Source organism: Oncorhynchus kisutch, linkage group LG11 (genome assembly GCF_002021735.2).
Source record: "Oncorhynchus kisutch isolate 150728-3 linkage group LG11, Okis_V2, whole genome shotgun sequence".
In the NCBI taxonomy this organism is placed as follows: Eukaryota; Metazoa; Chordata; class Actinopteri; order Salmoniformes; family Salmonidae; genus Oncorhynchus; species Oncorhynchus kisutch.
The window spans coordinates 57,534,356-57,550,114 of NC_034184.2; the positions used below are offsets into that span (position 1 = coordinate 57,534,356).

General features: G+C 41.4%; 1 protein-coding gene across 1 annotated transcript in view; it reads left to right on the plus strand.

The window, feature by feature from the left end:
• The window catches only part of LOC109875879 (phenylalanine--tRNA ligase, mitochondrial), a 115,980-nt gene that overhangs the window by 42,041 nt on the left and 58,180 nt on the right, over positions 1-15,759 (plus strand). Inside the window, 3 exon segments of the mRNA XM_074933827.1 lie at positions 4,950-4,965; positions 6,636-6,796; positions 6,904-6,914. Of these exon segments, the coding sequence (XP_074789928.1) occupies positions 4,950-4,965; positions 6,636-6,796; positions 6,904-6,914 (188 nt within the window).

A 15,759-nucleotide genomic window follows, 5' to 3' on the forward strand; every position in this document is an offset into this window, starting at 1 on the left:
TTGAAACACACACACACACACACACACACACACACACACACAGCCACTACAGAAAACTCCCTCACGCACATACGCGCGCACATGGCTTTTTCCGCAAGTTTTTTCTCAGGGACAGACTGCGCTAAGAGTGAACAAACGCGAGAGTTCATAACGTGGTGAGATTCTGATTTTAAAACCATTTATTTCATTCAAAATATTTAGTACATACATTTTATATCCTTACATTCTTAAGGTATTTTACGATGCCTTTCTTACAGATCCTGGGAGCTTATGCAACCAACCGCCATTGTCCGTGTCGAGTTCACCCTCAAAAGGCAAGGCTCTCTTGCTAGGTCCATCAACACTTGGTAAGTTTTCACTCCAGGGGTAGATCCTCCGTCGGGCCTTTTGGTCTTGACTCTGTCTCAAGGAAAGCCTCGCCCAGCGCTTTAACTGGTCCCCATTTTGGAAGAGAATGTCCAGCTTATTCATAAGTGTTATGAAAATTGGATAATCCACCCATTTAAAACTAAACACAGGAATAAAAAAGTTTACATGTTTGCGTGCTCTGGAAGCTACAGGAGAATTGACAGACTTTGTAGCATTAGCCTTATCATAAAGGTCACAGGCTAAAATTGTCACTTTGTTGTCAGGGCTATAGTCCATTGAAGCAATTCTTAGAGCCTTGAGATCACTGCGGCCGCAGACCTGTTCTTCCAACGCATATCCTGGCACATTTGTAACACTTAGGACCTGTTCAATTTTACAAAGAGCCAGCCTGATGTTTAGCCATTCTCTCATCCCCAGAGCCGGGGGAAAACTCCCAGGTTTTGCAGGATAAAGGGGTTTGGGTCCACGGTCTGTGAATATCTTTACCGTAGAATCCTCCGGGTGGAATATGTAAGACATGTGGCCCTCACTCGTACCCAAAAATCCTTTAAAACATTCTGGAGCTTCACACAGAACTTCTTCAAGGCTTTGGTCACTGGGTTCATGACAAGCCGAGCATAACATCCCTAAAATTGGCATAGGTGTCATTTTTGTTTAATATTCAGGGGGGTTATCATGTACAGTCTTAAACAGGTATTGTTCAGGCGCTTTATAAGGGGCAATAAACCAACCAAAACCGTGAGAAACAGTAACAGGTTGACCTGACACATGGTCACTTACTCAACCCTGGGCATGCACCCTTCTACATGACATAGGGTCATAAATCATTACATAGGGTCATAAATCAGGCTTGGGTCATCAATCATTAACGGCCTGTCAAATGGACCCTTACTCACCCCATAGCCCCCACCTAACCAGGCTTGCCTATCAGGCTTGGGTCATCAATCATTAACGGCCTGTCAAATGGACCCTTACTCACCCCATAGCCCCCACCTAACCAGGCTTGCCTGACCAGAAGACATGCACACGTCATCACTACATAGGGTTCACATAGCGTTCACATAGGTTCACATAGGGTCATCAATCAAAATTTTGACACGTGACATCTACTTTAATCTCTCTATAGTTTGCTGTCCAGAATCGCACCTGCAAATTCCTCGTTGCTTGTCCAGTTCGTCCCCTAGAACAGGGCTTTTCAAGTCCAGTTAAGCACTTGAATAGTTGAATTGGGTGTGCTATCTTTGGTCTTCAATAAAAATGTGTAGATTGAAGAGGCCCAAGGACTTAAAAATCTCATATTCGCTAGATCAGTGGTTCACACACTTTTTATAGTCCCGTACCCCTTCAAACATTCAACCTCCAGCTGCGTACCCCCTCTAAGACCAGGGTCAGCGCACTCTCAAATGTTGTTTTTTGCCATCATTGTAAGCCTGCCACACACACATACTACATGATACATTTATTAAACATAGGAATGAGTGTGAGTTTGTCACAACCCAGCACGTGGGAAGTAACAAAGAGCTCTTATAGGACAAGGTCACAAATAATAATATAATAAGGATCAATCATTTTGCTCTTTATTTAACCACCTTACACATAAAACCTTATTTGTTAATTGAAAATTGTTAATAACTCACCACAGGTTAATGAGAAGGGTGTGCTTGAAAGGATGCACATAACTCTGCAATGTTGGGTTGTATTGGAGAGAGTCTCTGTCTTAAATCATTTTCCACACACAGTCTGTGCCTGTATTTAGTTTTCATGGTAGTGAGCGCCGAGAATCCACTCTCACATAGGTACGTGGTTGCAAAGGGCATCAGTGTCTTAACAGCGCGATTTGCCAAGGCGGGATACTCTGAGCGCAGCCCAATCCAGAAATCTGTCAGTGGCTTCTAATTAAATTAAATTTTCACAGAACTGTTTGTTGCAATTTCGATGAGGCTCTCTTGTTCAGATATCGGTAAGTGGACTGGAGGCAGGACGTGAAAGGAATAACGAATCCAGTTATTTGTGTCATTCGTTTCAGGAAAGTACCTGTGTAATTGTGCACCCAACTCACTCAGGTGCTTCGCTATATCATATTTTACATTGTCCGTAAGCTTGAGTTCATTTTCACACAAAAAAAAATAATATGTTGTCCTTGTTAATGCAGACAGAGAAGAGCTCCAACTTCTTAATTATAGCCTCAATTTTGTCCTGTACATTGAATATAGTTGCGGCGAGTCCCTGTAATCCTAGATTCAGATCATTCAGGCGAGAAAAAACATCACCCAAATAGGCCAGTTGTGTGAGAAACATCATGCAAGTGGTCAGACAAGTGAAAATTATGGTCTGTAAAGAAAACTTTAAAATCGTCTCTCAATTTAAAAAAAAAACGTGTCAATACTTTTCCGCTTGATAACCAGCGCACTTCTGTAAGTGTTACATGGTCGCTGCCCATATCATTGCATAGTGCAGAAAATACACGAGAGTTTAGGGGCCTTGCTTTAACAAAGTTAACCATTTTTACTGTAGTGTCCAGCACTGTTAGAGGAATTTAATTCCTGTATGTTCATTAACCAATTCAATTATTATAAAGCAAAACACTTAGTCCGTTTCTAAGAATTTGTAAGGTTCTTATTTGCATGAAACAGGCAAAGATCAGTCTCAAAATGAATCAATAGCGTTTATTCCCGAGAGCTCTACTTAAAATGCCATGTACATCAGTTTATATATCACACATAATGTCATACCGTCTTAAATGTCCCTCCTCCTCTCCGACAAGGACATAGCTGCTTCAAAAGTCCATTCCAACCCACTGAAGTCTCACCACAGTTTATTACCACTTAGCTGACAGTTCCAGTCCCCCCCAGATACGGAAAACCTGGAGGGGCTCTCGCTGTCTTATTTTATCTCCACAGAGTTATAGCTGGGTCGGTTCAAACATAGGTTAAGGTTTCCTCTTTGCTTACTTTCGGTACACACATACATTCCTTCTTCCACAATGGTTATAATTTCCAATTATCCCTTGTCCATGCTACATAACCTCTTTCTTATTAACTAACATTACTAATCAGATATAGTAAAACAGGGTAGATTTCAATTAGTTATAGTTATAGTTAAATGTATACATTGTTTAGTCATTATTCATAAAATTCATAACAAAACATCTTTCAAGCTGTCAGGCATTCCCTTGGCCGCAAGAGCCTCTCAGTGGATGCTGCAGTGTACCCAAGTAGTGTCGGGAGCAACTGCTGGCACGATCGTTACCACTCCACTATGTCTCCCTGTCATGGCTTTTGCGCCATCAGTACAGATACCAACACATCTTGACCACCAAAGTCCATTTGATGTCACAAAGCTGTCCAGTACTTTAAAATAGCCTCTCCTGTTGTCCTGGTTTGCAGTGGTTTGCAGAAGATGATGTCTTCCTTAATTGACCCCCCCCATAAACGTAATGGACATATACCAGGAGCAATGCCAGGCCTGCCACGTCTGTTGACTCATCCAGCTGTAATAGCATAGAATTCACTGGCTTTCATGCGAAGCAGTAATTGTTTCAAAACATGTCCTGCCATGTCACTGATGCGTTGTGAAACAGTGTTGTTTGATGAAGAATTTGTCTGTATAGTTTTTTTGGGCATTTTCCCCCAGCATTGTCCCAGACATATCCGTGGCAGCAGGAAGAATTAAGTCCTTCACAATAGTATGGGGCTTGCTTGTCCTAGCCACTCGGTAGCTCACCATATAAGACGCTTCTAGCCCCTTCTTATTAATAGTATCTGTTGCTTTTATACATGTCTTACTGCTCAAAAGTCATCTTAAGTCTAGCTCAAAATTAGCATGTTTTATTTCTAAATGTCTGTGCTAGAGTGAAGGTTTTGTCATGATGTGGCCCTCTTTGGGTATAGTGTGTGCCTTCCCCCGCTCTCCCTCTTACACCCAGGTTCTGTTATCTCAGGTCGTAAATTCCTGGAGGAGACTCTCTCCCTCATGCAGTAAAGAGAGAGGGTCCACAGTAGAACAAATGAACTTCTTCTACATCACAGAACTTGAGAACTAAACAATGTCCATGTTTTGGAGAATGCGTAAACGGTCGGTGGAGAATCCAGCTACGACCGGTCCATTTTGTTTAATGTTTGTGACCTCATTGAGAGACATTACAGCCACGTTACCATAACTCTGTTTATACAAGAGTCTCCGTTATAAGATTTGCATCTAATTATTGTATAAAATGAATGAGTAATGGTGAAACTATTTGTGAAATGATGTAATGTGATTTTAAACTGTTTAATGAAAGAGAATCCAATTCCCTTTGGAGTTTAACTAAGTCATTGGCCCATCCCATGAGCACAGACATTGATCTGGCACATGGGACAGCCTTTTCTGCTGTTCTGAATTTAAAAAAACACCTAGAGAAGCCCACTTCAGAACATGCGTACCTCGATTACCGAGAGGGCTAAGTTCTGAGTAGAGACCACAAAAACCACAAGATAAGCTAAGGTTGTAATGGTTGCTGAATTCTTAACCATACCACGTGGTTAAACTCTGAGACTGTCGATCTGACAGAATAAGAGCAAATCTTCGATACTAATTACTAGTCTGCAGTTAGAAGTGGTCGACCTGAAATGCGAAGACCGACAACCGCCGAAACACCTAATCTATAACAATATTTCTGAATGGGACTCTGAAGTACCCATTCTAACCATGAAAGACACCAGGGACGCAAAGAGAAGTTCAGATGAACTTTCCAACAGAAAGACGGACGATTCCAACAGACGGACGATTCCAACAGACACACTGAGCGTAAATATATATATATTGATTGCAAATATTCCCTAATGAGTGAGCGTTCATGTGCAAATGATTAGTATTTCTATCAATATATTTATCAACTGTGTAGTGTCTTTTGTCTTTCGCGCCCTTCTCAGTCCCTTTGTCTATCAAGCCGCCATACCGGTTTAGCCCACTAGGGCACATCCCCTATCATTTCCTTGTAACCATACCTACTGCTTGTTTGTTTGTTATGCATTTCTGTGATTATTTAGTTGGTTAGTAAATAAATGATTAAGACAATTGATGTATGGATGATTCATAGTGAAGGCTGGGTTCGTGCAGATAACCAACCATTTACGGTGTTTGGAATTAAACTAATGTGAGGTAAAGAATCATTCATTAATTAGAAGACTAATTGATCAGATATTACAATTTCTGAAAAGTTATTAGGAAAATTATTACTTTGTAATCTGAAGATTTTCCTTGGTGCCCCAACTTCCGAGTTAATTACATTTATATGATTAGTTTAATCACATAATAATTACAGAGAATTGATTTGATAAAATAACAGTATTAACTTTAATGATGCCAAAGACACGACAGTTTCATTGAGTTGTGAGATAGTACTTTTGCACATATAACACACTGTGGCTGAGGAAAGGCACTACTCCCAATATAAGTGAACCTCATATCAATGTAGTTCTCATCATATTTGCGCCTCTCAGATGGTGCTTTCCCGGGTAAGGGGGCAGTAGCTCTTCGGCTGCATCAGATTCACAACTGTCAGTGTCCATGCTAGCTGGGCTAACAACAAATGCAGAATTATTGATGCTTGCATTTGATGTGCTCATGGAAGCAGAACAATTTGTGTCGTCGACAGGTGCAGGTGTAGTACTGCTGGTTGTAGCAGTACTATCAGTAGAGCTGGTATGTGTCTATGGACGCGGCCTTACTTATTTTAACCATTCATCCATTTTCGAGCAAACGGAATGAGCAGCAGCTACGTTTGGCTACATACGGACCATTAGTGGAATTCCCGCAAGAGAGTAACGGTTAAGGTGATTGGATGTTAATTATTTGACTGGGCTACCTGTATTTGACCTTGTGTTGCTATTTCGCTGAACACTAGATGGTTTCATTTCATTTTTGGCAATGAAACGAGGCTACTCAGGCAAGAGAAAAACCTCACCCAAATGTATAGCCCTGTTGGAAAATATAAATGGACTGTTTGAAAATGTTAAGAATAAAAAATATGTTTTTATGTTTTTTAATAAATTTTTTATGTGAATCACATTTATTTTTGCGTACCCCCGACGGCATTACGTGTACCCCAGTTTGGGAATACCTGCTTTAGACTATCAGTTCTCAAAACACCTAAAATTGTGATACTCAATGTGTCGGTGTCGCAAAAATGTTCGGTAACTTGTAAATCCCAATCAGTTTTAGGTGGGTAACCACTCCAAAAAGGTCTGGGAACAACTGGTCTAATTTCTTATTGTATCCTTTTCCAGCTGAAGTAACTAAGAAGATGGGCTGTGCATTTGGACTGGGCCTGGAGCGCCTGGCCATGGTGCTGTACGGGATCCCCAACATCCGCTTCTTCTGGAGCCAGGATAATCGCTTCATCAAGCAGTTCTGCCTGCCCAACATCAACAACCCAGTCACCTTCCAGGTAAAGCCCTAGATTATATTTGTCTTTTTAAAACACTATTACGCCGCCATTTTTGGCCGTTGAGGTCTCGACCATGGATCTGGATAGAAGTAGCACTTGTCACAAAGCCCATTTTAAAGTAGTCAATTGGGTGATACTTCAGAGGGGTCACAGAATTTCATCCAGGTCAGCATGAGGGATCAGCCAATGAATTATACTCCTGAGCAAACATTCCAGCACTGCAGATGGCAGTAAATCACCAAACGTGGCTTGTTCAGACTACACATTCCATGCATCTTTGTTTATGAACTACCAATAAACTCATACAGTTCCTTCAGAAAGTATTCACAACCTTTGACTTTTTCCACATTTTGTGGTTTTACAGTCTAAATTCAAAATGGATTCATTGAGATGTTTAGTTACTGATCTACACACAATACCCCATAATGTCAAAGTGGAAAAATATGGTTTTATTTTTATGTAGCGAATTATTTTAAAATTTAAATGTCTTGGGTCAAAAAGTATTCAGCCCCTTTGTTAAGTCTAAATCAATTCAGGATAAAAAATGTGCTTAACAAGTCACACATAATAGGGTTTAACATGATTTTGTAATGACTACATCATCGCTGTCCCACATAAAACATGCATTCTGTTTGCGACAAGGTACTAAAACAGGGATCATCAACTAGATTCAGTCACTGGCCGATTTTTTCTTTTCTTGAGCAGACAGTCAGAGGTCTGGAACATAATTGCAAATCATTTGTAGACTGGAAATTGATTGCAAGATGCCCAATCAGATATAATATTTGACTAAATAATTTCAAACGTTGCTTACACCTGTATACAACCACAAACATTATATCTAGGGTTGCACAGGGAGGGTATATTACTGGAAACTTTTGAAGTTTAACAATTCCCTCTTTATCCTGATTACAAAGTTTTATGATAATCCAATTTAACACATTACTATAACGGCTGTTTGAAGAAGAGGACCAAGGTGCAGCGTGGTACGTGTTCATGATTTTTAATGAAACTGAACACAAGAACAAAGAGAACAAACAAAATAGTTCTGTCTGGTGCAGACAAACAAAACAGAAAATAACTACCCACAAAACACAGGTGGGAAAAGGCTACCTAAGTATGGTTCTCAATCAGAGACAACGATAGACAGCTGCCTCTGATTGAGAACCACACCCGGCCAAACACACAGAAATAGAAAACATAGAACAAAAGACATAGAATGCCCAACCCAAATCACGCCTTGACCAAACCAAAATAGAGACATATAAAGGATCTCTAAGGTCAGGGCGTGACAATTACTGAGTACCACTCTCCAGATTTTCAAGCATCATATTATGGGTATGCTTGTAATTGTTAAAGACGGGAGTTTTTCAGGATTAAAAAGAAAGGGAATGGAGCTAAGCACAAGCTAATTCCTAGAGGAAAACCTGGTTCAGTCTGCTTTCCACCAGACACTGGAAGATGAGTTCACCTTTCAGCAGGAAAATAACCTGAAACACAAGGCCAAATCTACACTGTAGTTGCTTACCAAGAAGAGTGTGAATGTTCCTGAGTGGCCGAGTTCCAGCTATGCTTGAAAATCTAATGTCAAAACCTGAAAATGGTTGTCTAGCAATGATCAACAACCAATTTGACAGAAATCAAAACTGGATGGTGTTCAGAGATAGATGGGAGGGGTTGAGTGGAAGGATGAGACTAAAAACAAACAAAAGGTAACTATAGTAAAATATACTGTGTCTGTAAAATGTATTTAGTATGTATAAGCAGGAAGAAGAAGCCTAAGTGTTGTTGTCCATTAGTTTACTCCAATTTGGGGAGGGGTGGTAGGGTTAAGGGAAAATGTATTAAAGATATATGTATTTTCTATATTTACCCCAAAAATATATGGGGGATTGGAAAGGATGAAGACAATTACATTGGTAGAAGCCACAATCTATCTGCAGTAATGAAGCTGATCTACCCCTTAAAAAATCTAATAAATTTGACAATTTGGGCAAATGTTGCACAATCCAGGTGTGTAAAACTCTTAGAGACTTATCCACAAAGACTCACAGCTGTAATCACTGCCAAAGGTGATTCTAACATGTATTGACTCAGAGGGTTGAATGCTTATCTAATCAAGATAAATGTTTTTTATTTTCCATAAAAAATAAAAAAGGTTCACATTTTTCTTCCACTTTGACATTAGAGTATTTAGTGTAGATCGTTGACAAAAAATGACAATTAAATCCATTTTAATCCCACTTTGTAAGTGAAAACAAAATGTGAAAACAGTCAGGGAGTGTGAATACTTTCTGAAGGCACTGCAGAGGTAAAATAAATAAGCAATACTTTTCAAGCATAGTGTTCTGGAATTTCTTTACAATCTAGCTCCTGGATCATAAACAATAACAATCAAACTATACAATTAGAACCCCGAAACTGAATATAAGAATGAATGAATGAAGGAAAGCATGGATGAAGAAGGATTGGCCAAAATCTCTCTCGAATTGACACTAGGTAATATGCATGTCGAATCACAGAGGAGCACATGGTTTCATTCTTCATACCTGAAGGTAGTGTATGGCTCATTAGTTTTCATTCAATGGAGGTTCTTGCTCAGGCAGGCTACATTATGCTCCACTTCAGACACTATAGATAGATATTTAATATTCTCTCCTCCTCTACCTTTTGACAGTCTCTGTTTAGTTACTGCTGCTTTACACCCTCCGTCTCTGCTTCTGCCTTCATCTCCCTGACCCTGACCCTGACCCCCACCCACTCATCAAACGTGTACACACACACGTTTTACATTTTCCCTCCTGACCGCCTATAGCCTTCATAGCTCTTGTTTGAAAGCACATGAACTTTTCCATCCCCCTCTTCTTTTCTCTTTCCTGGAGGAGAGTTTCTCGTTTTCCTAATGCCCTCTGTGCCGTCTGGGACCATTGGTATTCCTTGTCACGCCCGTGTTTACTGTAATGTGTTTTCGTTAGCTGTTTTTTTCTCTCAGTTGTGTGAATAAGAATGCCCAAGCATGCCCATTATCCCACTAAACCAAGGTTCTGTTCGCCAGGAAAGGACCAATGTAGAGCTGCCGAAGCAGTTTAGCTTATCTATGTTGACCACAGCATGACTGTCATTGTTTGCCTGCTTCCTAATTCGCTTACACATTGTGCTTCCGTCAAATACTCTTGCATTTAAGTATTTTCCGAACATTTGTTTTTGCCACAGGGGTGTGGCAACTGCACGTAATAGCTTCTTAAATTGTATATCCTGTTTGGTTTGCCCCAGGGAATGACACTCAGCTCAGACATTGAACCACATCCGCTTCAAGTAACATACTGCTAAGAACTACTAAGTACCACTTCAGTTCAGCATCACTCATAACTCTTACGTTACCTCCTGCATTATTTCTTTTTTTAACTTTTTCCACGGCCCGGATCGAGAGGACAGGCTTGCGCCTGTCTTCATGAGTCCTTCTCACTGTGTAGAGACAGGTGGAGTGCAGGTGCCGGTTCAGACAGAGGTGAAGCCGCCACTGCCGTACCATTATGGGGGGCCTTTTAACCGAGCCCTTTGGTCAATTAAAAACTATGTTAAAAGGTGATATTTACAGCTGTTAATTCTTAAAGAATAGGCTGTCAACTATAAATAACTCAAGAGCTTAGCTCAACTGTTTTACCCCATCATAACCTCCCAAAAAGTTGTTTTAATCCATTGTGTGTAAACAATGTCTTTGTTAACAAACAGTATTGCCTCAATATTAGGTTAAATGTTCATTTTGACATCAGGCCATAGCTCTATCTATACATTTAAGAGTTGTTACATTTCTCCAGCCCCATCCCTGAGCTTTAGAGTGTTTAGTTTGAGAAACAGATGCCTCACAAGTCCTCAACTGGCAGCTTCATTAAATAGTACCCGCAAAACACCAGTCTCAACGTCAACAGTGAAGAGGCGACTCCGGGATGCTGGCCTTCTAGCCAGAGTTGCAAAGAAAAAGCCATATCTCAGACTGGCCCCCCCAAAAATATATATTAAGATGGGCTAAAGAACACAGACACTGGACAGAGGAGCTGTGCCAAGAAGGCTAGCATCCCGGAGTCGCTGCTTCACTGTTGACGTTGAGACTGGTGTTTTGCTGTGCATCGTTCACAGGTGATAGGCTAATATTGTCACCCATCACACTATTTATTTATTTAATCTTGTCTTTACATGTACTAAATAATACAAATTTCTTGTTAACAAACTATAGTTTTGGCAAGTCGGTTAGGACCTTGTGTATGACAAGTAATTTTTCCAACAATTGTTTACAGACATTATTTCACTTATAATTTACTGTATCACAATTCCAGTGGGTCAGAAGTTCACATACACTAAATTGACTGTGCCTTTAAACAGCTTGGAAAATTCCAGAAAATTATATCATGGCATTAGAATCTTCTGATAGACGATTGACATCATTTGAGTCAATTGGAGGTGTACCTGTGGATGTATTTCGAGGCCTACCTTCAAACTCAGTGCCTCTTTGCTTGACATCATGGGAAAATCTAAAGAAATCAGCCAAGACCTCAGAAAAAAAATTGTAGACCTCCACAAGTCTGGTTCATCCTTGGGAGCAATTTCCAAATGCCTGAAGGTACCATGTTCATCTGTACAAACAATTAGTACACAAGTATAAACACCATGGGACCACGCAGCTGTTATACCGCTCAGGAAGGAGACGCGTTCTGTCTCCTAGAGATGAACGTACTTTGGTGGGAAAAGTGAAAATCAATCCCAGAACAACAGCAAAGGACCTCGTGAAGATGCTGGAGGAAACAGGTAAAAAAGTATTTGTATCCACAGTAAAACGTGTCCTATATCAACATAACCTGAAAGGCCGCTCAGCGAGGAAGAAACCATTGCTCTTTAAAAAAGCCAGACTACGGGTTGCAACTGCACATGGGGACATAGATCATACTTTTTTTTCTTACCCCCTTTTACGTGGTATCCAATTGTTAGTAGTTACTGTCTTGTCTCATCATTACAACTCCCGTACGGGCTCGGGAGAGACAACACCAATGTGTCGGAGGAAACACCGTACACCTAGCGACCTGGTCAGCGTGCACTGTGTCTGGCCCGAGACAAGGATATCCCTACCGGCCAAACCCTCCCTTACCCAGACGACGCTAGGCCAATTGTGCGTCACCCCCATGGACATCCTGGTCGCAGCCGACTGCAACAGAGTCTGGAGTCTCTGGTGGCACAGCTAGCACTGCATTGCAGTGCCTTAGACCACTGCGCCACCCGGGAGGCCAAAGATTGTACTTTTTTGAGAAATGTCCTCTGGTCTGATGAAACAAATATTGAACTGTTTGGCCATAATGACCATCGTTATGTTTGGTGGAAAAAGGGGGAGGCTTGCAAACCGAAGAACACCATCCCAACCGTGAAGCATGGGGTGGCAGCATCATGTTGTGGGAGTGCTTTGCTGCAGGAAGGACTGGTGCACTTCACAAAATAGATGGCATCATGAGGAACGAAAATGATGTGGATATATTGAAGCAACATCTCAAGACATCAGTCAGGAAGTTAAAGCTTGGTCGTAAATGGGTCTTCCAAATGGACAATGACCCCAAGGATACTTCCAAAGTTGTGGCAAAATGGTTTAAGGAGAACAAAGTCAAGGTATTGGAGTGGCCATCACAAAACACTGACCTCAATCCTATAGAAAATCTGTGGGCAGGACTGAAAAAGCATGTGCGAGCAAGGAGGCCTACAAACCTGACTCGGTTACACCAGCTCTGTGTAACTGAATTCATCCAATTTATTGTGGGAAGCTTGTAGAAGGCTACCCAAAATGTTTGACCCAAGTTAATCAATTTAAAGGCAATTTTACCAATTACTAATTGAGTGTTTGTAAACTTCTGACCCACTGGGAATGTGATGAAAGAAATGAAAGCTGAAATTAATCATGCTCTCTACTATTATTCTGACATTTCCCATTCTGAAAATAAAGTGATGATCCTAACTGACCTAAGGCAGGGAACTTTTACTTGGATTAAATGTCAAGAATTGTGAAAAACTGAGTTTAAATGTATTTAACTAAGGGGTATGTAAACTTCCGACTTCAACTGTATGTGTGAAATTTGTTTTGATTTACAATGGACCATTATCATGAAACAGGGGCAGCTTCATCTATCCACTTAAATAGCGAATGGAGGACACATTTCCGTGGTTCATTTTCATGCCAGCCAGGTAGGCCATACTCCTTGAGAAATTAATATAGTCGGCCTAGCCTATAGAAAGCTGATGGGATCCTCCTCTTTTTAATAGAGGCCATCACTATGTTTTCTCACACAATTGCATAGCCTATAGAAATGTTGTGCAACATCAGCTCATGGGCTCTCATTGAGTGTTTGATTAGATTTTCGATTACATTTGCATTGATGTCAGAGTAATTAGAGGGACAATTACGGGTACCCGGCAGTTAGCAAGTTTAGTAGGCTACTACATCAGCAGCATCAGAGCATATGGAGAAGCCTAGTTACTGTGACTAAACAGTCACGTGGAATTTGACTGCCATCATGAGTCGTGACCACCGGTGTGGCGGTAATACGGTCACAGTAACAGCCCTTTGTTGTGAGTTCAAATCTGAGGTGGAGTCATATTGAAAAGTCAATACTACTAAATTATCATGTCAAATGTAATCATCATCGATGAAAGATTTTTACACAGTTTTAGCTGAACACCGTACCACTTACCTTAAAACCCCCATACCATTTAATTAATTTACTTATAATGGTTTGGGACACCTGGGACCATCGCATAACATCCTGACTACTGGTAAAATAATTGTCTTGAGAAGATCTTACAAATATCCTAACATGGTCCTCAATTACTTTCTGGTAAGTTACAGGGAACTAGACAAAGGTCCCCAAGAGCGTGATAGAACCTTGGGTATATCACACAACATCCTGAGGACTAGTAAAAAGTCCTGAGAATGTCCTAAAAAGGTCCTGACAAAAACTAAATTGCGACACAAATATTGGATCGCGACTGAAACAGCCTGGTTCAAGACCAATTGAGAACCACTGACCATCATGAAATGTCCCTTTTAGGTCATTGAATGTCACATGGATAACGTCTTATCAGAACCAAACAGGAACCTTTTCGTAACGTTCCCTAATGAACATCAAAATACCTTATTATAATGTTATACTGCGACCAGACCAGGACCTGTACTGAACGTCCGCTTACGGTCCCGAGAACGTCAGTGGGATAACATCTCGCCGAAACCCTTAAAGGGACATAACATTGCCTATTGTCCTTAGGACGTCACCTGTTTGCTGAGATGACTCGATGGTAGCCGTCATTGTTGAAGGATTTGGCCAGAAACTAATATCGCTTTTAATTGCTTTTTAACTACCTTTTTTTTAAACTAAGTATTGATAGATTTTTGGGGGGGCCAGAACCAGGGACCACCTTTTTTGAACATGCTTACTTTGAACATAATTACACTTAATTTAATTGGATTTGATTGAAGTTGGTACATGATGAGACGTTCACATTGACCTTTGTCGACACCTACCTGACCGAGGTTATCCATGCGGCACTTCTTGAATATGGCAGACGCTGCACTGCACAGTGTATCATGTGGAATTTTTATTATGGCAGACGTCCACTTTTCACAAGTCATTTTAATTAGTCAAGGAAGGTTTATGTTGTCAAAAAGCCACCACCTTTCAATATCGGTATTCTGCAGGCCTTCTATGAAACACCCACATTATGCAAGACATTTTATAACTCACAATATGGCAGGGCTAGATCATGCCCACACTATGTAAGACACTCTACTACCCACAATATGGCAGGGCCGGACTGTGGCCCTGGAGTGGGAAGCAAGCAGTCGGTGAGCGATCACTCTGTCTCCCGCTCGTTTTTCAGCCCATCTCCCCCTAAGCCTCCCTCCATCACTCACTCCGGGCCCACAGCGGTAAAGGAGGAAGGAGCAGGAAGGGGTAGGAGAAGAGAGACATCCCACCCTCCATGATGCCTAATGACCTTGTTGGCATTATTTATAGCTCGTGCTCTCCAACTTGTACCGGGAACCGGGTTTGGATGGACTGACTTGTCACCTCTGCTGCTGCCCAGGGCCTGTGCACTCTCGCTGCGCTTGGTCACGGCTTCTCTTCCTGCCTCCAACCCCTCCCCCAATCTTCTCTCTAAAACGCTGGAATGGTAATGAGGTGTGACCGGGGAGGTCAGCAGAGTTTCCTTTCACCCTCTCTGTGTTTTCCACTGCCCTCTGAATAAACTTCAAGAACGGTGGCAGAGGCCTGGTCCACCCTCCTGGCCCCAGAGACCAACACCATTCTGGACTGGTTGACACTTGGGATTATTCCTCCTCTTTACAGCCAGGGGAGGTGTTTTTTGGATCCATATTTCTTATGGATCGGTTGGACTGTGGTATTTGATGCAGCATAGTTGGTGGTTTCAGTATATGCATTAGCTGGAAGTTGCATCAGATGAAAGCCTTTGCTAAAATACCATTATTGTACAGTACTACCAAAGACAAGGGGATCCATTTATGTCTTTAGGTTTATTCTAAATCCCAAATCAACCCCTAGGCACTCCTGTAGATCTGAAGGGATAAGTATAAGCAATATGCTACTTGCTTCACTTTGCCCTCAGATAGGCTTGATGGAATTTTTCCATATTGCTTACCCCTATCCAATCTCTTCAGATCTACAGAAGTGCCTTCTACCGAAGTGCCTAGTGAAGAGGGGCTAGGGTTTGATTTGGGATTCAGCAAGCGTGTCTAATTAGCCTCGTATTTCCCCAGTGTGAGGGGTCTGAGGAGAGACCAAGGATCCCCAAAGCCCTAATGTTGTGCAACCTCCATCGGGTATGAGTCAAACTCCGACTCATGGCTTCACAACACACAGGCCTGTCTGGTTTACCTCCCTGCAGTCTGTTCCAGTGTAGCCTGTGGAAAGTTC